Here is a 21,765-nt window from a genome sequence, read left to right as displayed (position 1 = left end):
TTTAATTTGTGCATCATGTGACAATGAGGAAGGTTTTCAAAGCTTGCAGAGGGATTTGGACCAACTGGAAAAATGGGCCAGAAAATGGCAGATAGAATTTAATGCAGACAAATGTGAGATGTTGCATTTTGGAAGGACAAACCAAGGTAGGACGTATACAGTAAATGGTAGGGCACTGAGAAGTGCCGAGGAACAAAGGGATCTGGGAATGCAGATAGATCATTCCCTGAAAATGGTATCACAGGTAGACAGGGTTGTAAAGAAAACTTTTGGCATCTTGGCCTTCATAAATTAAAGTATTGAGTACAGGAGTTGGGATGTTATGGTGAGGTTGTATAAGCTATTGGTGAGGCCAAATTTGGTGTATTGTGTGCAATTCTAGTCACCAAATGAAGGATATCAGTAAGATTGAAAGAATGCAGAGGGATGTTGCTGGATCTTCAGAAGTTGAGTTACAAGGAAAGATTAAACAAGTTAGGACAGTGGCTCTCAACCATTTTCTTTCCACTCACATCCCACTTTAAGAATTCCCTATGCCATCAGTGCTCTGTGATTAGTAAGGGATTGCTTAAGGTGGGATGTGGATGGAAAGAAAAAGTTTAAAACCCATTGCTTTAATCGTTCCTCATTGACTCATGTGCACGGTTTCATAACTCCAAAGGAAATGGGTCAATGAAAATTTTTCTCAAGCAAAATATTTCATTAACAATTGGGTCCAGAGCAGTGATTCTCAACCTTCCCTTCTCACTCACATCCCACCTTAAGAAATCCCTTACTAATCACAGAGCACTGAAGGTGTAGGGATTACTTAAAGTGGGGTGTGAGTGGAAAGAGAAAGATTGAAAATTACTGGTTTAGGGATTTATTCCTTGGAGCAAAGAAGAATTAGGGGAGATTTGATAAGGGTTTACAAAATTATGAGGGAAATAGGCAGAATAAATGTGAGTAGGCTCTTTCCACTTAGATTGGGAGAAATAAATGTGAGAGAAAAAGGGGGAAGGTTTAGGGGAACAATAGGAGGAACTTCTTCACTCATCAAGAGTAGTGGGAGTGTGGAACGAGTTGCCATCTGATGTGGTAAATGCAGGCTCACTTTTAAGTTTTAAAAATAAATTGGATAGATACATGGATGGGACAGGTCTGGAGGGTTATGGATTGGGAGCAGATCAGTGGGACAAGAGGAATTATGTTTTGGCACAGACTAGAAGGGCTGAGTGGCCTGTTTTCTGTGCTGCAGTTTTCTACGGTTCTATGGTTTAGCACAGACCTGTGTGCTGAAGGGCCTGTCTCTGGGCTGCAACATTCTACGTGCTTATCCAATGGAAGGGACCCTCTGTGATTTCAGTGGAGTGGACTGAAACCTCACGGTGTTGGGAAACTGTCAGCCTCACCCTGTGCACCAGCTGCATTTAGTGGACCAGGGATTTGCGGCTTTGCAGTGAGCGGAGTGTTTGACATCAACTGAAATGAATCGTGTTCAGATTCTCAGACCTGATGAGAAGAAAAGAAACAGTAGGATACGTTTTATTCAAAACTTTTCTTTTTTCCAGATAATTTAACTTTTTACAAACATAAAATCGTTTGCAATTCTGGTTTTAAAAATTAATATTGGCTACACATGGGCAACAGGACAGGCATCAAAATGACAAAAAAAGCCAGATTTTCTATGAAAAATGCATACGGAAATTTTTTTTGACTTTCGCCACAATTCCATCGCCTCCTCCCCTCAGTCTTCGCTGCCTTCTTTTCTGAAGGTGCACACTCTATCCAGGGGAGGGGGTGGGTGAAGTTTCCAGAGGCACCGCCTGTTCTCTGCGGCACCTCAGCTGTCACCGACCTTCAGGTGTCAGCTCGGATAGTGCGCAAAGAAGGTCTCTCCCTCGCTCAAGTGCTCCGTTCTCGCCCGGTCACCGTGTACCCACCTGGAGCTGACGGAGTCCTCTCTCTCAGGGTTCAGAGGTGACACCAGAGACCTTCCAGGCTCACAAATCCTCACAAGCAAGCATTTTAGTCTGCTAAGCAGACCCCCGCTGAACTTTATCACAGAGCCAGCAGACAAATATATACGGAATCACCTTACGAAATATTAAGGGATACAAGCGTTTATGTTCCAGAACTACATGGATCGTACATGCAAAAAAAAAACAAAGGTGCAACAAAATTATTACAAAAAATCTCTTCTGAGGAATAAATTTTCCCTTTGCATCATACTGCATTACAAAATTTCAACACAATGGTTATATAAATATTTCGTTACAGATTTCCCAGCACCCCAGCCAAAAAAAACACCAATATTAGATTGCATTTATAATCACATACAAAACACATCAAAGTTATTCATATCAAAGGATGGCTCTTCTTTTATCACCCATCCACCACCCCAACAGACAGCCGATGTCTGTTGAAGATGTACCTCTAAGGATGTAAAGAGCAGGAGGGAAAACAAGACAGTAAGTAAGGGGCCAGGCCTGGGAATTCTGAGACAGTGGCTGAGAGGTTACAGAGCTGTACAAAATGAGACCTGGTTTCAAAAGAGCAAGGATTTAGAGTCTGGGTAGCATTAAAGAAGAAGTCTGAGGGAAATCTGCCTTGGCAGGATTTACAGAAAGCCTGAGAGGATAATGCTGCTATTTGGAGCATCTTTCATTCCCAGTCTAGTTCCCCAGCATTCAGGGTTTCTCTCCTTCCACAGCTGACTCACCTGCTGTGCAGTAAACTAATGCGGGCCTTTGCTCTATTTTAACCGATCCTTCTGCGCGCTGGGTGCTGTGCTTTTAACTACAGTGTCTGTAAGAGTTGACACGTAGGATGCTCGCAAAATGAACTTTCACATTATACCTTGGGACACACGACAATAAATTTGAACTTGACTCAAAGCCCACAAGTTCATTTTTATTTCAGAAATCTAGCCTCGACATTACTCTCTATTTCGGGGGTGGGGGAGGGATGAATTGATGACAGATGTAACCGGTCATAGGAACTGGGGCTTGAATATACAAATGAAAGAAAAACCTTCTCCATATATGTGAGTAACTACGCTGTGGCTGAAGTGCAATAGAATATTCCTGCCTATTTTTAAAAATCTGTTACCCTTGATATAGGTGACAGAACCTATTTTGGTTCATCTGTTCAGAAAGCTGGATTGTAAAGTGGAAAGGAGGATTCCCAAACTCTAGGATAGCTAATTTGTGCAGTGAAGATTTTCAGACCAACTCAATTATTCTATAAACTGGCTGAATGCCCATAAACCTTTTCCAATATCTGGCTCCCGCCTCTGTCTCTCTTGCTTCCGTGAGTTGGCCGATGACTGTATTTCAGAGAGCAGAATGGAGTGCCACTTTAGTTTTGGAGCATCTACATGCCTTGGGGATCAAAAACACCTGGTGGACCAATGGTGAGTCTTGGTGAGCAGTTGTTTCTGGGTGATCAGAAGAAGAGTTTGAACAGAGTACAGAAGCAACTATTCAGAAGCAATGCCTCCAGCACGTGATTTATGACTGATCTGTCCCTGACACATGAGGTGTGACATCTCGTGCAACTCCCAGCCTCGTATTAATAGTTGAAAACCCTTTTAGCTTACTAGTTGTCCTATAATTGATGTGGGCCTCTTGCTTGGAGCCAAGGAAGTAATCCCAGACAACTTGCACCAACACTAATGTTTGTAAATGTAAAGGGACGCTGGGAAAGGGAGCAAGCTTTTTGACCTTTAACCCTCAAGAGAACCAAATACTTCCAGGTCGTAAACAGCTCTGCCTTGCTGATGGATTATCCTGACAACTATCAAATTAATTCAACTCAAATCTAACAGACAATCATCCTTCACTTCTACACACTTTAGCACCTCCCTGGGTAACCTTCACCACTCCAAGGTCAGACGTTTGGATATCCCAACTGATTTGCTACTTAGGACTACGGATAGATGACCCTCAATTTGCCTGTTCGAAGCCAAAGAAACTTTTACAACATGATAGCATTCTACACATAAAACAAATACACTGAAAATTCTTGCAATGTAGCACCAAGCTGTAAAACCTTTACCCGGGGACTTCAATGAGAGAGAAAAGGAAAAACGATGAGTATTAACGAAATCAGGAAAAACAATGGTCGAGCAGTACTTGCAGTCTTTCATTCTCTCGTTCCCCTGCCCATTCTGTTTCACCTGAACTGTGAAGGTCTCCAGCAACCCCAGAACTTAGTCAAGAGGACATCATCACTATGGCATCCTAGACAGGATGTATCAGCAATCTGTTGAAGTCTCGTCCTCCCGCACACAATATACAATCCACTTTCACCAGATGCACTTTGAAACACACTTAAGACATGGTATTCAGATACACATACATTCCGCACAAAATGCACATGTACCAAAGACACAACTTGCACCTACAAATTGCGTAAGCTCATGTATCAAACTCACCACATGCAGAATGCTTGCCCACACATTGTACACTCATTCGGCAAGCAGTTCCACTGCCAAACTCACACACATTTGCTCCACAATCACACAACTTACCCACAAACTGATACAAATGAACTTGGCCATGCACATTTTACACAGGTATCGCAAACACGCACGCGCGCGTGCGCGCGCGCACACACACACACACACACACACACACACACACACACACACACACACACACACACACACACACACACACACACACACACACACACACACACACACACACACACACACACACACACACACACACCAGAGATGCAGCGTATACACTGGCTTTCTCTGGGAGGGAAGATGGGCAGGTTTCAAGAGTCTAGGAAGAATTGCTTTTCTTTTCCTCGACTGGAAGAGCTGAAGCCAAATGCATCACAATGAGTTCAGCGAACTCATTCCACACCAAGAGCTGAGGGTATCATGCCCTCTGGTCCGTATGTGTTAATATCCTAGCTCTAGGTGCAGAAAACAATTCAATCCTCAGGGCCGCCTGCACCATTGTAATATTTCATAGTCACAGCCTACATAATCCAACAATAAAGGATATTGCCTCTTTAAATTACCGTAAACTTCTTAAACCTTTAACTTCTAATTTTACCATTCACAACAAGCAATCTATTGACACTTTATTCAGCTGCATTTAAAAAAAATCTGTTTTACTTCAATATCTAGTTTATAAACCAGCTCTCATATTCAAAGGGTTACTTCTGTTAAACTGGTAAGAACTGCCACATTAAACCATTATACAAAATAGAAAATTGCATTTTTTAAAGATTTCTTCACACCCCCCCCCCCAACCCATCAACCTTGTCCGCCCCTCCCACCACCACCTTTTGCCCTCACTTCCATGGGTCTGAGGTTCCAATAGTACGGATGAAGCCATGTTTTCCACAACGCTGCAGGGAATTTATTCAGTCCTGGCAACAAAGAAAGTCAGCTTTGTTCCTGCTTCCAAGGGAAGGCTGCTAATATTTTTGACAGCTGTTGGTTCTGGAGATGATGTTTTTGTAGTGGGTGAACTTTGCTCCTCGGAATGCAATGTAGTGACAGGAGGGAACAGTCTCACATCGGAGGCACTACCAGTCCAGTCATGGCTGGAAAAACAAGAAGGGAAAACATAAACATGTATTGATACATCTATTCCATACATATGCAAACCTTGAGACCACAAGGCTGCATCAGAGTGAGACAATTTTGATACCTATTGATGTGTTAGGGTGTAATGGTTAGCACAGTACTGTTATAGCGTCAGCAACCTGGCTTCAAAACTGCCTGCTATCTTTAAGGACTTTATACATTCTCCCCCATGTTCCTGTAGGTTTCCTTCAGATTCCTCCCACGTTTTTAAGACGGACAGGACTTGCCGGTTAATGAGTATATTTGGGCAATGCAGGTTCGTGGGCCATGCTACGTCTCTAAATTAAAATTAAAAATATTTCTAAAATAAGATCATCTGTGGTTTGATTTTGGTTGTGCTTTTAGCTTGCATTGGGATATCTGGGATGCAAATTTTTCCTTTATTCTCTATCCCTTCCTCTGTCAGCCTTAAATCCTCCTGGAGCTGGGTCTCACTGGAAGGAAAACATTACCACTCTTGAAGAAAGGGTTGGGAGGCATTTTGTGAAGACCAAGAAGTTTATCCAGTCCCCAAGCAGTAAGCTTTTCACCAAGCAAGTTCCTGGATTAAGGGGACGGTCCTAACATGAAAGGCTAAACAGATTGGATCTGAACTCTTTGGGAGTTTAAAAGAATGAGTGTGTCCTTATTGAGACATACAAGATCCTAAGAGGGTGGACAGGGGGAATCTTGAGCTGTCAAACAAGGTGACAGTCATTTGAAATGGAGGTGCATAGACAATTCTTTTTTTGCAGAGAATGTTCCTTTAGAGGGTTGTGGACACCAGATCATGGGTGAATTGAAAGAGGAGGTAATTACATTTTTGAGAGCATGGGGATTTGAGGGAAATGGGGATGAGGAACAGAGGAGGAGTTGATGCCAGATCATGTTGAAAGGCAGGACAGGTTTGAAGGACTGAATAGCCTACTCCTGCTTTCTTTTGAAGGCAGAACTGGAATGTTCTACCTTCCTTTGCCCAATTTCAGTTATCCCACTCCATTAGTCAAAGCAGGACTTCAAGAGGGGACCTTGGTTTCCCCAGGTCAGGACAGTTCCACAGTCAGCTGCATTCATGTTGCTGAAGCCTTGACTTGTGACATTTGTGGGAAGTTGTTGCTACCTTACTTCATTCTGAGGTGCTCTGCTGGGCTGGGTGAAGTGGCGAGGAAGGTGACAGAGATTGATTCTTTTTGTTCTGCTCTCGTGGGCTGAATGTGAACAGCGAGTGGCGCAGTGGAGCAGCTGGTAAGTCGGCTGCTTCACAGCTCTGGGAACCTCAGTTGCTGCCTGTGTGAAGTGTGCACACTCCCTGCTCTGACCTCCGAATGGCCTGCAGCTTGAGTGGCTAATAAATAGGCCACTATAAGCTGCCCTTTTGTGTAGGTGGTTGGTAGGATTGTTGGGTGAGGGGGGAGATCAGGTGAGAGGGAAGGGATAATGAGACAGGGAATATAAGAGCGTAAGAAACAGGAGCAGGAGTCATCCATCCGGCCCGTCGAGCCTGCTCTGCCATTCAATGTATCACTTTTCCCCATATATCTTAATTCTCCTATGTAAAAATCTGTCCAATCTTGACTTAAATATATTTACTGAGGTCGCCTCCACTGCTTCAATGGGCAGCGAATTCCACAGATTCACCACCCTCTGGGAAAAGCAGTTCCTCCTCATCTATGTCCTAAATCTACTACCCTGGATTGTGAGGCCATGTCCCCTAGTTCTAGTCTTCCCCAACAATGGGAACAACTGACCCTCCTCCATCTTAACGATGCCATTCATAATTTTAAACATTTCTGTAAGGTCCTCTCTCATTCTTCTAAATTCATGCGAGTACAGTCCCAGATGACAATCTCTCCTCAAAGGCCAACCCACTCATCTCTGGAAAGTATTTTTCATACCTTGTCTTTAGTCCTTAATTTTAATTTGATTCCTAATCCTTTTCATCCCTAGTTTGGAAGAAGTAAGCTGACCTGACTTGAATTTGTCTGGGCTACAATCCCATGTAGTTGCCTTTGCTCTCCTCGCTGGAAGAGCTCTGAGATGGAAATATGCTGCCCTCCTACTCATACTCAATGGCCTTCCGATGTGATGACCTGCCTGACTCTGGAAAAAAAAAATTAGATGTTCTACTACTGAAATGAATTTTAATTTTGTAAGTTTATGGGGTCCTTTTCTTAATTATTTTCATAATTTACACCTGAAATGTCGATGATGAATCTTTGCCTTTACTACATAAAGGACACGGTTTGACCTGCTGAGCTTCTCCAGCTTTTTGTGTATTTACTTCATAATTTATAAGATTATTTAGATCCTGTTTTGTGGTTTGGTTTTTCCCTCTTACAATATTGCAACAAATATGTTCAACCAATAACTTCACAAGAGAGGGGTTAGATTATTAGCATACTTCTTACATGTTATGTCTTTTTTCAATGTACCATAGATTATTTGTAACCATATGTAATAGTTTATCTACTTTGTTGGATACATTATTATTATTATTATGTACGATTTACTTATAAAACTCAATAAAAATATTGAAAAAGGGATCAGCCTGGTGAACCTTCTCTGCACCAACATTTCTCTTATCAATTGAGTCAGTAATTATCAATACTGACAATATTTCTGTTTATAATTGATTACTTAAGAAACTCTAACTCTCGATTCTTAAAAATTTGGGATTCAAGTGAAAAATAAATTGTTAAAAGCGCTTCATTTAATTAAACATTCTGTGAAAAGTGACCAGAAACCTGGAGCCCTGGGGAATTCTCTCTGTTGAAAGCAGGGTTAGTCCAGGTAATATGATCCCAGTCTGGAGTTTCTGCAGCTCAAGCTCCCCGCCTTTACCAAGCTATCTTGGGCAAACCTAGATGAATCACAGATTTTCCTGCCTCTGATGTACTTTCAACCAACCCTCCGTTGTTGAAATAAAACATTTCTACCTTTGGAAGTTAGATGACGTTTGATTCAAAACTTTTGATTGCACGAAAGCTAGCAGTGATGGGGGGTTTATTAATGATATTTGTCAGTAAACAATCCAGATGCGTGCCCATGGCTAAATATCCTTGCACCTTTTCAGGGGATTGAGGCAAACAGTTTTGCTCCCACGGCGTCAGGCCAGCTAGCTCTGCACAGTCTCACAACTGGTACCTTTTCAGTTTTATGGTATTGTACCACACTGAAACAGGCTCTTCGGCCCATAATGACCATGCTGCTACTTGTGTGCTCATTTAAATGCCTCCCATTTACCAACACTTTGTCTATTGCCTCCTGTGCCTTGGTGATTCAACTACTTGCCTTGATACTTACTAAATGAGCTTTTCTGCTCATCCTGTTAACTTTATTTGGGTTCCATACCCCAGAGAGGGTTACAAGTCCTGGTATCTCCCTTTCATCCAATTTCTTGCATTTGTTGAGACTTCAGGTGCAATATTACTTCAAGGTGAGACAGTGTCTCATTAAAGCCACTCTCTCTTAGAATGTCGTCAGTAACAACCACCTTCACTTAGTGAAATGACTTTTTTTGAGAGAAGGTGGGGTACAAACATGAGAGTTTATTGACATGTATTTAATTCTTACAGTATATTTGTGTGTAATAGCCAAATCTCGTGGGCCAATTTTCAGGTTAAAATTTAGGAGTTGACTATTACACACTTACTACTTTTGACCACAGTAAGTACCTGTGTTAGTCTGGGCGTCAGGAGATGAGATAACGCCTATCTCATCTCCTGATGTCTAGGCTTGAGCCCACGGTCATTGGGAGCTCCAGTGGGCAGGCGGCCTGGGCCTAGGCAAGAGTCTGCTGCGTCGGGAGCTCTGATGGTTGGGCATCTGAGGCCAAAAATAGGGGGTCGATTTTTACACGGTATTGACTATTACATGCAGTACTTGATGCAGCCAGACATCAAAAACATAAATTAAATTAGCATAACATGCCATCACACAGATAAAGAGATACTACATATAAAAGGATAAATAATTAAATCTTCACCATTGCAGGCAGGTGGAACTTACTAGAGGACTGTTCATGGGCCAACATTCCTGATTCGCTGCTCCCTTAGCCCAGTGCCATTAACAATGTGGAAAGGGGCAGAACTGACAATTAGGTTCCAGGGGCATGTAAAGCTGTGGGTCTACTGGAGGAAGGGGTCCCTGGGGTGGGAATCTGGAGAAACACTCACAGTCTTAGATGAAATTCGTTGTCTGATAAATGATCTATTCCTAATTGTGGCCTCCAAACACATTCCTCTTTCCTGGGCCTCACCTTTTTCAATTAATGTGGTTATTTACTTGTTCCTTTTGGGTTCCAAGCACAATATCTCATGTAACATTCCTCCTCCCAGAAGAATAATTACACTCCAAACCTTGCAAGCCCAGCTACACTCTCTCGCAGACCAGAGTTAAGCTGAAGGCCATGACTCCCTGTATCCAGGGACAATTCAATGTTGTGATTAGTGTTCGCTGTCTTACTATTGAAGAATTGGCATGGTGCCATCAAGATATTGGCTCAGTAAGTCCAGTTATTCTGGCTTGCTTACAGAACTGTTTCTGCCTTAAGCTGGTTAAGCCTATCTGAGCTTCTTGGTCCATGTAGCTTCTAAATTGTGTCATTCTCTTCCAATTACCGACTCATTGAATTGTCATTTTTCAAAAATATTCCCTGTATCTTCACTTCTTAATACCGCCATCCTATCTCCTCGGTTTCCATACAAATATCGTTACCTAATCTCCACTCATAAACCAAGCTTCTCTCTTCAATGAAGCTTGTGTCAATGTTTGTGCATCCCATTGGCCCTGTTAACACTAGCACTCTTGACACTTTATTGGAAGACCACTTCAGGGCAGTGATACATCATCCACATGAGGGCAGCACCACAGAGGAGCTGCTGCCCCCCAGCACCAAAAGACATGGGTTCAATCCCGCTGTCTGCGTCATTAGTCCACTCGACACAATGAGTTTCCTTCGGTTCCCTCCCACATTCCCAAAGGCATGCAGGTTAACAGGTCAACTGCCCACTGAAGATTATTTCTGACGTGTCAGTGAGTGAAGTGAAACACAAAAGTCTGCAGACACTGCAAGTGTAGTCAAAACACAGAAACGCTGGAGGAACTCAGCCAGTCTTGCAGTGTCCATAGAAGATAAAAGTATTTTACCAACATTTTTGGCCTGAGCCCTACCTTCAGGAAGGGGTCAGGCCTGAAAGATTGGTAATATATCTTTACCTCTTATGGACAGTGCGAGACCAGCTGAGTTCCTCCAGTGCTTCTGTGTTTTGCCAGCGAGTGGAATCTGGGGGAATTGATAAGAGTGTGGCGAGAATAAAAAAATTGAATTAAAGTAGGATTAACAAAAAATGTGGATAAAATAGTGTGCTGAACTATATTAAGTTCTGATACAACTGAACCAAGTTGGTTAGTTTAGCTGGTCCCAGAGTGTCACTCTCCAGGACCCTTTGATTTGAAGATGTCTCATTCAGACAGATGTGAAAAATCAGCTCAGAGAATCCTCCCTGTTTCCTGATTAAAGTCTGATGTTGATGACATCTTCAACATCTGGACAGAGGAGCACAATGGAAGACTGTCCAAAGGCAGACCAGTGTGGTGGAGTTGTCGGAGTTCTTGCATTCCTCCCCTCCACCCAAATCAGGCCATTGACCTCATTGTTGTGTGGGATCTTCTTGTGTACAACTGGGGCACAGGCAAAAACCTGGTCATCAACTTCAAAAATAATTCTGACAGATGAAAAATATTTGGCAATATCAAGGACTTGACAGCCCATAATTACTTTGTTTTCTCCATTATTTCACCTGCACCCCAACGAACATTGATATCTAACATTAGCTCTTCATTCTAATGTCTTTTATGTGTATTTGAGGAGACCGACAACAAACTTATGAGCCTTAAGGTAATCCACAGTTAGAAACAAGCGGCTTAATTAATATTGAGAAAGGCTAACTAAAATGTAAACTGAAGAGAAGAAATTATTCTTTTAGCTAAGACCAGACTCATGCCCCAGAAATTCATTCTTATCAATGTCTCCCCGTCAAGTTGTTACATGTCCATTCCCTGGTGACATAACACTCTTAAAAATACAAAGAATTATTTTTACTATTGCTGTCATGGAGCAACTTATAATGTTGCTGGGAGACTTACTGGCCAATGCAGTCATGAGCTAAATTCCCACCGGAATAGGTTGGATGAATCAACTAGATGAAGAAATGCAGCTGAACTCACCAGAGAAATTTAAAATAATTCAATCTGAAACCCCTCTCTTCCTCTAAAAGTGGGAAACAAGTTAGAATGCTTGAAGTTATAGAAAAATGCAGTCACCTAAAATGCTTAATATTAATACATATGATCCCTGACCCTTCTCTCCCCCAACAGGCTTTGACAGGCCATAAGTGTGCAACAAAGATAGAAAAAAAAGGTGATTTAAAAAAAAAAAATTTTGCTGAATACACTGGGGAGCGTGGCAGGACACGAGGAACCATCGTATATATGTGTGTACATATTGATTGGATCCCTGTGTACAAGTCACCCAGGGCTGGCAATGGCCCGGTATTTGAGTAACCTTGACTGAAAAGCACCTGACTCAGCCCCATTGACACAAATTCCCCAAAAGCCGAAGGGAACTTTCTGTTAACACAAAAGCGATTACCATTCTGGCTTTAGGACAGCAAAATCATTTGGTGTTACTGTCTGAGGATTTGAAATATATTTATTTTATATTATTTTAAAAATGTTTTAATTTATTGTTCCTTTTATATTTATTATCTTTTGTTTCTGTCATCTGGTAATTTAATTTGTGCATTTTTTAGTATGTTTTATGAATTCATATAGCTGGAGAAAACAAGAGATGCCGTATGTTGTATTTCTGTATATAGTTAGACATACAGCATGGTAACAGGGCCTTCCGGCCCACAAACCCGTGCTGCCCAATTACACCCAATTGACCTACAACCTCTGACATGCTTTGAGGGTGTGAGGAAACTGGAGACCCTGGAGGAAACCAGGGTACAAACTCTTCACAGACCACGTAGGATTCGAACCCAGTTCTCGATTGCTGGCGTCGTAGCAGCGTTGGGCTAACCGTTATGCAAACCGTACCGCCCATGATCATAAACTCTCATCAATCCCCTAATCACTCCCTTTATTTATTTTTGTTGATGAAATCAGTGCAAGCTCAGGTGTAAATGGGTCAAACTGTTAAGTTCAATCACAAGACTCAGGATTCTGAGGAGTAGATTTCAGACAGAGATGAGGAAGAATTTCTTTTCCCACAGAGTAGTGAACCTGTGGCATTCTCTGTCAAAGGAAGCGGTAGGAAGAACCTCACTAAATATATTCAAGATCCATTTAGATAATTTTTTTGGTGTAGTGGGGGAATTAAGACTGCTGGGGAACAGAAGGGTAGGTGAAGCTGAGTCCACGGCCAGATCAGCGAGGTAGGTTCGACGGGCCAAATGGCTATCTCCTGTTCCTATTCATTTGTTTTTCAGACGCATATTAAATTTTCAAAATTTATTTTTTGAAATTAAGACATACAGCACAGCAACAGGCCCTTTTGGCCCATGAGCCCATGCCGCCCAATTACAGCTAATTGACCGACAACCCCCTGTATGTTTATGAAAGGTGGGGATAAACCAGAGCACCTGGAGGAAACCTAAGTAGACACGGGGAGAATGTAAAAACTCTTTACAGACAGCGCAGGATTTGAACCCCGGTCTCGATAGCTGGTGCTGTAACAGCATTGGGCTAATCGTTACACTAATCATGTTGCCCCTACACCTACTATGCCATGTATGTCAGTACCACGGATGGCAATGCCAGCATTTAATGATTATCCCTATATGACCCTTGAGAAGGTGATGGTGCACTAGCTTCTCGAACCGCTGCAATCCATGTGGTGAAGTACTGAGGGCACGGCAAGCTAAAATGACAAACTGAAGAGAATAAATCGAAGTCACAATAGAAGAGGATTCCTTTATTAACTTTCAAACCCCTGGTGCATGTCCCAAACTGCTGCCTTCTGCTATCTCCTCAAAGTCAAGCTACTGTGTAATCCTGACTTTTGGTGACACAACAAAAAAAAACTAAACAATTTTATTTCAGTGTGGGCAGGATTTACAGGAAGATTTATTTCTGAACCATTGGGGGTGGTGTCACCTTGTCCGCAATCCATTACAAGCACAGGGTTTGAACATATCTCTTACAACTCGAATTTCCCCACTTAACACTGACAGGTAATTAAAAAATAAAGAGTTTCATTGATAAAACACTCTATTACGACTTTCTAACACATCTCAAAGCAAGTGAATATTCCTTTAATGCAATGACTTGTTACAAAAGCAATTGTAATATTTTTACACAACAAGATCCCACAAGCAGCAATTAAATAATCTGTTTAAATTACTTTGGTTTGGGAATAAGCAGTTGAAGATACTTCGAGGGGACATTTAAACCCTTCTTAGCCCTTATCGACTTCTCAAATTTTACAAATCGCTTCAGACTAGTGTGGGGGATGAAGGAGGGAAGGAGAGGTGGGGGGGGGGGGCGGAATAAAGAGAGAGAGAGAGAGAGTGAATACATAGTTGAGGGGATGGGGTGTGAGGAAATTATTTCTAACCCTCAATAAATGCCCCAATATTCACTGACAGCCACAAGGCAGTGCTCTGGGGAGCAAAGAGGACAATAAACATTCTGTGGCTTGTTCCCTGACAGTCTAAATATATTTTTTAAATTGATACAGTAAAACCCCTGCTATCTGGAATTTAAGCAAAAAAATGTGGAAAATAAATAGGTTGAGTGGTGCCACAACAACCTTGCACTTGTGAGCAAAGCTAAGGAATTGATTGTGGACTTCAGGTAGGGGAAATCGGGAGAATATGAACCCGCCCTCATCAAGGGGTCAGCACTGGAAAGAACTTCAAATTCCTTGGTGTCAACATCTCTGAGGATCTGTCTTGGGCCTCCATATCGAGACAATCATGAAGACGGCTCGACAGCAGCTATACTTCATGAGGAGATTTGGTATGCTATCAAAGACTCTCGCAAGTTTGTTCAGGAGCACTGTGGAGACAATTCTCATTCGTTGCATCACTATTTGGTATGGTGCCAATGCACAGAACAAGAAAAAAGCTACAAAGAGTTGTAAACTTGTCTAGTGCCTTCACTGGCATCAGTCTCCACTCCATCCAGGACATCTACAAGAGGTGGTATCTTAAGAGAGCAGCCGCTATCCTCACGGTCCCCCACCACCCAGGCCACGCCCTCTTCATATTGTTACCATCGGGAAGGAGGTACAGGAGCCTGAAGATGAGTACCCAGTGGTACAGGGACAGTTTCTTCCCCTCCTCCATCAGATTCCTGAATGGACAATGACCATTCATGACACAGACATGACCTCACATTCTCCTATTTTCTTGCATGATTTTTTTCTTTTTGAAATGGAATTTATAGCAATATTTGCATCTGTGATGTTGCTACAAAACAATTAATTTTGTGACATGTTCATGACCATAAATTCTGATACTGAAGAGGAATTATTAAGTGAGTAGTTAATGTATGATATAGATGCAGTGGGAAAAAGTGCCTGTCTCCATGTTGTATGAGTCATAAAGTCTACAACATGGGTTCAGTCCAACTGAGTTGGCATCTTGGGCTAGTTCTATTTGCCCTCATTTGGTCTTTGGTATTTTTCTAAAACCTTCCTGTCCATATATCTGTCCAAATCTCATTTGAACCTGCAATCTAATCCAATATGAAGGGTAAGAAACTTGGATGAGGCCATTAAACCAGCTGGCAACATGGTGATGCCCCATGTGGCACAGTCACCTTGGTGACTTCACCTCCTCCGTGCCACTCCCTGCCACCCATTCCTTCCCCATCTCCTCCACACCCACGTCTCCAAACTGGACCCCGCGCTTCTTCACGCACAAATTCAATTCAGCCAAAAAGCCGTCTCCTCACCTCGGAATCCACTTCCGTTCCCACTGGAGCAGGCTGGGGAGGGGGAGTCTTGGGGTCGGATCACCGGTGCAAATGCGCTCTTTTGTTTCACTGCGGGGAAGACAGAAGATGAGAAGGGAAGTATGGCAGAGGTGCCGCAGGAGAGGGGGACTGCAGAGGCCACGGTCGGGCTGGGAGGCATAACTGCAAGAAGATAAAACAAAAAGGAGGAAGAAAAGAACAGCTCCGTCTTAGACATAAAGTCCCATCGTCTCCTGCAGAAATGGAGTATTGGATGTGTGCAGTGAGGTGCATTTCTAACTTAAAGGGTGTTACCTTTCCAGGAAAGGGCAAGCAAAGACAACCTGGAGGGACTCAGCAGGTCAGGCCGCAACCATGGAGTAATGGTCAGTCAACATTTTGGGCCAGGACTCCAGAAAGGGCCCAGACCTCAATGGTTGACAGGTTATTTCTCACCACAGATGCTGCCTGACCTGTTGAGACCTGCCAGTCTCTCTTTGTTCACCTCAAGGTTCCAGAAGCCACAGTGTCTTGTGTCTGAACCTTCTGGGGTCAAAATTTGGCAAGGGTTCTGCAAATATATCTGGACATTATGTTCTTGTGTGGCACACAAGACTGCAGATACTGGAATCGAGAGCAAAGGACAAACTGCCTGAGGAACTCAGTGGATCCAGGGAAATGGATGCATCAACATTTTGGGTCAAATCACTGTTTCTGGACTATTAGTTACGACATTTGAACCATTTTGCTATGTTTATATCAATATAAAAGGATCAGCATCTTTGGACTGAAAATGAACTGAAAATACACCCAGCCTCTAATTCATTGTGAATTGCAGATGGCAGAGATATTGTCTCAGAGTTCATTCCTGAACTCAGCTGGAGTTTCCAGATTATTAGGTCAATGGGCCATTGTATATTGTCCCCGGGGTGGAGGTAAGAGGCAGGATCTTGGGGAAGTGATGGGAATTAGGGAATGGAAGTATAAAATGGGGGTTTGGTGGTTACCGCAGGCTCAGTGGGCCATGATATCATGACTACTAGAAAGAATATGACCTTTTTAATGTAATTTTAGAATTTATATACAAATTATATATTTTTAAAAATGTTATAATTTTATATTTTTTAAATTTTATATATTTTTTTACATTTCATAATTTTAATTTTATGATTCAAGGATACTACCTTTGAAGATCAGCATTTTACAAATGCTTTATCCATTTTTTAAAAATGCCTGGCCACTGCTTCTTTATGCATTTATAATTTAATGGGGCTCTCTCCATTTAGATCACAATTTAGCAAAGGTTCCACCCATTTTTACTACATCTATACATTGCATTGCACCATGCATCAGAAATGTGCTTCAACATGCAAACCATGTTCCTCTCTCGACCTCTCGACCTCTCTCGACCTCTCGACCTCTCTCTCTGCCTGACCCTCTGCATATTATTTAATATTTATTTTCTGTATTGCACAATTTTTCTGCTCTCCTTTCTTTGTTTACATTTCTCTCTTACCTTTCCTTGAGTACAGTTCTTTGCATTCCTGATAAACAGAAATTTTGCCTGGCCCCAGGAGAATGAATCTCAGGGTTAGATGTGATGTCATGGATGTACTCTGACAACAAATCTGCACCATTTTCTGGTTTTACTCCCCATTCCCAGCATCTGCTTCCCTTTCCTTCCCTCTTTTACTTTTGTTGGGCAGATATTTGCCTTGTGCCGGCACCTGAACAAAGTGGGTGTTCTTTGTGTAACAAGTTAAATGATTCAACCAGGCATTGCTGTGAATCCCCCATCCTGCTCTCATGTCCCCAGTAGGAGCCTCTTAAAAGCAATTAAACTGGCTTTTTATATGGAACTATGGACTTACTGGTTGATGCCTCATAGAGTAGTTAGGTTCCTGCAGTTATTTTGTGATGTAATTAGGCTGTTGTTTTTTTCACTGATGGAGTCTTTACAAGCAGTAGAATCCTGCTGCGATTCATGTCACGTTACATCAGAACCAGTGGACTTAGTCTGTATTGCTTACGATTGGTTTGCACCCAATGAGATGGAGAGTGCATCACAAGGGTCAAAACAAGTACTAAAGTGCCCCGAGTCAAATGGACGGGCTGCAGGTAACTGTCCAATAAACAATGCCTCAAATTATTCCCTTTTCTTGTGTTCAAACCCCTCTTAATGTCTACAATCCCCTATTGCCATATTGAAGCTCTGCTGACCCTGCTCTCTCAGATATTCCCATCTTCCAGCATCTGACTGACTTCTGAGGGCTTGACGTCCCCACCCAAAATCCTGCTTCTCCTTTGTAAGGTGCTCCTTGGGGGCTTCCCTTTGTCCCTGAGCTTTAATCGTCTTTCCTTTGACAGCGCTTCATTTCTGTGCAAATAGCAGCTTGGTTGAAAAAAAACAGTTGGGATTTTTTTTCATAGGAAGCCACACAAATGCAAGTTGTTGTAACCCATCTGATTTCTTCTGCTGGAGACAAAAGGGTTAATTCTCCCAGCATATGGATAAGCAATAATTATGTCTTTAAGTGAGACATAGAACATTACAGCACAATACAGGCCCTTCAACCAACAGAGTTGTGCTAGTCCACATATCTCTACCAAAAAAAAACGAAACCTCCTTTCCTAATAACCCTCTATTTTTCTTGCAGCTTTGAGCTCATCCTGGTACCAAGGTTACTTATGCCCATGGGGAGGAACTGAGGGGAGAATTTAAATTTAAGTCACTAAATAAATCCAGGACAAAAAAAAACAATTGTTTCAGTTGGATTATCATACAAATTAATTTGGTTCATTAATCTCTCCTGGTCAGAAAATCTGGTCTGGACCATGTGTGATTCCAGACCTATTAAAGTGGGCAATTGACTGTCAATATGTCATCTTATGGGCATTACAGACAGGCAATGAATGTAGGATTTGTTTGTGATGGCTGCAACCCATAAACAAATAAATAGGGTATGCAACACTTAAACACTTCCTCAGGAGTTTGTAGAGGTTCAGTGTGGCACTGGAAATCCTGGCAAATTTCTACAGGTGTGTGGTGGAAAGTGTGCATCATGGTCTGGTATGGGGACGTCAATGTCCCTGAGTGTAAAGCCCTGCAAAAGACTGTAGACACATCTTGGGTAAAACCCTCCTCACCATTGAGAACGTCTACGGGGAAAGCTGCTGTCGGAGAGCAGCAACAATCATCAAGGATCCACACCACCCAGCACACGCTCTGTCCTCACTGCTGCCATCAGGAAAGAGGTCTAGGTTCCACAAGACTCGCACCACCAGGTTCAGGAACAGCTGCTCCTCCACCATCAGACTCCTCAACAACAAACTCAATCTGAGACTCATTTAAAGGCTCTTACTTTTGTACATCATTGATTTTTTTTTCTTTGTATTGTTTACATTTCTTTATTTATTTAAATGTTTATTTTGAGTCAGGGTTTTTTTTGCATTACCAATAAGTGGTAATTCTGCCTCGCCCGCAGGAAAAAGAATCTCAGGGTTGTATGTGATGTCACTTACGTACTCTGGCAATAAACCTGAAATCTGAAATGGAAAATTAACAATGAACACTAATTGAATATTATAGCTTGGACCAGAGGAGCAATGACATGGGTGGAAAGGAGGGACATTAATTCTCTCCTAACTCTTCTTTACCTTGGTAGATCTTACTACTTTAGATTTAGCTAGACGTCACCTCAGATACCTATAGTGATACAGAAGGCCTTCAACGCTTTGAGCTCATTCCACTATTCCCCTGCTCTATTGCCCTGTGCCCCCTCTCATACTCAGTGAGCAACTCTCCTTTGATTTTCTTTTCACCTCTAACCTACACTAGGGGTAATTAACTCATCAGCACATCCTTGGGATGTAGGAGCACCTAAAATCCATTGAACTTAACAGGAAGTTGCACATTATTTGAAAATGAGATTTGTCTAGTGACCTGCAGTGTTTATGTTTCAACAGCTATCACATAGCTTTCAAGGGCCAATGAAGTCACAACTCTAATGTTGTTCAGTCCCTTAACGCAATCAACATCATGACTTTAACTTTTCAAATATGCTTCCCAATCACGCGGTCCATTCTCATCTTAAATTAGAATAAGGGCACGGTATAACAATACAATTTGCAGGCATATATTAAAAAATTCACTCAGCAGGTCAGGCAGCATCTTTGAAAAGAGAAATAATTATCATTTCAGGGAAGAAAGAAAAAAAAATTAGTTTTCAGCAATAGAGAAGGCAGGGAGGGATTGGTAGTATAAAAGCAAGATCTCTGATAGGGCACGACCAAGTGGATTAATGGGTGAATAGCAATTAGATGTATATTATGCTTCTCTGTCTCGGTAGCACAGATGCTGCCTGACTTGCTGAGTGTCCATTCCCCTGTAGGTTTTATTAATTTTCAGATTGCAGACAGTCTTAAGAACATTTTGATCTGCCTAGTGTGGCCTTTGGTACTGTCTCCTGCAAACTACGAATAAAAAAAAAGATTAGACATGCCACAATTAATATTCTCCAGTGCTAGGAGTTACCCCACGCAGTAAAAGTTCATCTCGAAGAAGTCATTGAACCCCTTGAGCATGTTCTACCTTCATACCAATTATCTACCTCCATGCCTTTTTCTTGTCACAATATTAATCCTAAATTATTGTCAAAAACCACAGTTTGTGCTCATTGAACAACAATGTACCAGAGATCACCTTTCTTTATATTGCATCTATCCTTTCTCTGTTTTTGAAGTTTTAACTCAATGACTGAGGAAGGAACACTAGCGTTCATCGGCCAGGACATAGAATATAAGAGCACAGAGGTCATGATACAACTTTATAAAACTTAGGTTAGGCCTATGCTGGAAATTGTGTGCTGTTCTAGTCACTACATTGAAGGAAAGAAGTGTTTTCTTGGCCTGCAGGGAAAGGGATCTCAGGGACGTATGTGATGTAATGTATGTACTCTGACAATAAATCTGAAGTTTGGCTGTAGAGGAGATTCACCATGACATTGCCTGGGAAGGAATGTTTCCATTCCAAGGAGACATTGGATAGGCTGGGTTGTTTATCATGAAGTAGAGAGACCAGGGAAAGGGGAGGAAGGGGAAGTCTGTTCGAAGTACACAAAATTCTAACCATATTATCTAGCATAGATAATAACAAACTTCTCTATAGCAGAGGTGCCCATAACCAGAGGGCACAAGTCAGGATTAAGAGTTTTGGAGGGAATCTGAGGAAGATGAGTTTCACCCAGAGGATGGCTGGAGACTGGAATGCGCTTCCTGTGGAGGTAGTGGGGGGCAGAGACATTTCAGAAGAATCTAGATGTGTATCTTCAAGACTTAGAAGTCTATAGACCTATGGCATCCTAGGCCAATGGTGCTCTGTGGTTAGTAAGGGATTACTTAAGATGGTATGTGAGTGGTGAAACAAAAAGTTTGAGAACCCCTGCTACAGACTAAGGGTTGGTAAGTGGGATTACTAACAATGTACTTGAATGTTTATGGATATGGTGGGCAGAAGGGTGTGTTTTCGTGCAGTATGAAAAATTGTAAATAATTCAAAAAATTGCCACACATCCATTGCTTTAGTGTTTCTCACTTGCACAGAGCTTGAAGCTATTGAGCATTTTGCTGGCATATAATCATAAATATAATCTATTACCACTCTCCCACAGGACAGGTAGAATAGGTTAGAGGATAAGAAAATTACTGAATAATCAGGTATGCAAATTCAACCCATATTTTAAAGTCACAGATTCCATTCTTTTCCTCACATAATACCTTCAGACTGTCTAATTATCAAAGCCTTGCCTAATTTGTGGATGAACTTCAATGCAGACGAAGTTACAAAAATTACTATCAACTTTTATTATTTCTGGCAATTTGCAAATGTTGGGAGGCATAATTGTTTCAAGGAGGGGAGGGGGGTGGATAACACCATTAAGTTCTGCCCATGACAATTTGGTGGAATGCAACGATGCCACCACCAGGAAAGCATTGTAACTACAGTGTGACGTTTACATAAGAATTTCTAAAGATAAAAATTATTCATGCAGCAGAAGCAAGCTTGCAATCATACAGGTAAGAGTTGTTTTATATATCATAAATATACATCAATAGTGTCGCAGTAATGCAAGTGTGTAATTACATATCATGTACACCTGTGCTACACTGCAGTAAGACAGTAAACGAATGACACGCTTAATACAACACTGTTATATTGCCAGCGACCTGGG

The 21,765-nt window shown here is 41.9% G+C and overlaps 1 protein-coding gene across 5 annotated transcripts in view; it reads right to left on the bottom strand.

The window, feature by feature from the left end:
* Nucleotides 1-1,508: 1,508 nt before the first annotated feature.
* The window catches only part of LOC138754159 (transcription factor COE2), a 238,201-nt gene continuing 217,944 nt past the window's right edge, over nt 1,509-21,765 (bottom strand). For 3 of the 5 annotated variants that reach the window (XM_069918028.1, XM_069918027.1, XM_069918031.1), the window contains 2 exons: nt 15,536-15,718; nt 1,509-5,550 (listed from right to left, as the gene is read on the bottom strand). In XM_069918028.1, the coding sequence (XP_069774129.1) occupies nt 5,519-5,550; nt 15,536-15,718 (215 nt within the window). In that variant the 3' untranslated portion in view covers nt 1,509-5,518. The remainder of the gene's footprint in view (nt 5,551-15,535; nt 15,719-21,765) is intronic. The other 2 variants (XM_069918029.1, XM_069918030.1) reach the window with 2 other exon arrangements.

Source organism: Narcine bancroftii, chromosome 2 (assembly GCF_036971445.1).
Source record: "Narcine bancroftii isolate sNarBan1 chromosome 2, sNarBan1.hap1, whole genome shotgun sequence".
In the NCBI taxonomy this organism is placed as follows: domain Eukaryota; kingdom Metazoa; phylum Chordata; class Chondrichthyes; order Torpediniformes; family Narcinidae; genus Narcine; species Narcine bancroftii.
This window is presented reverse-complemented; position numbering and strand designations above follow the sequence as displayed.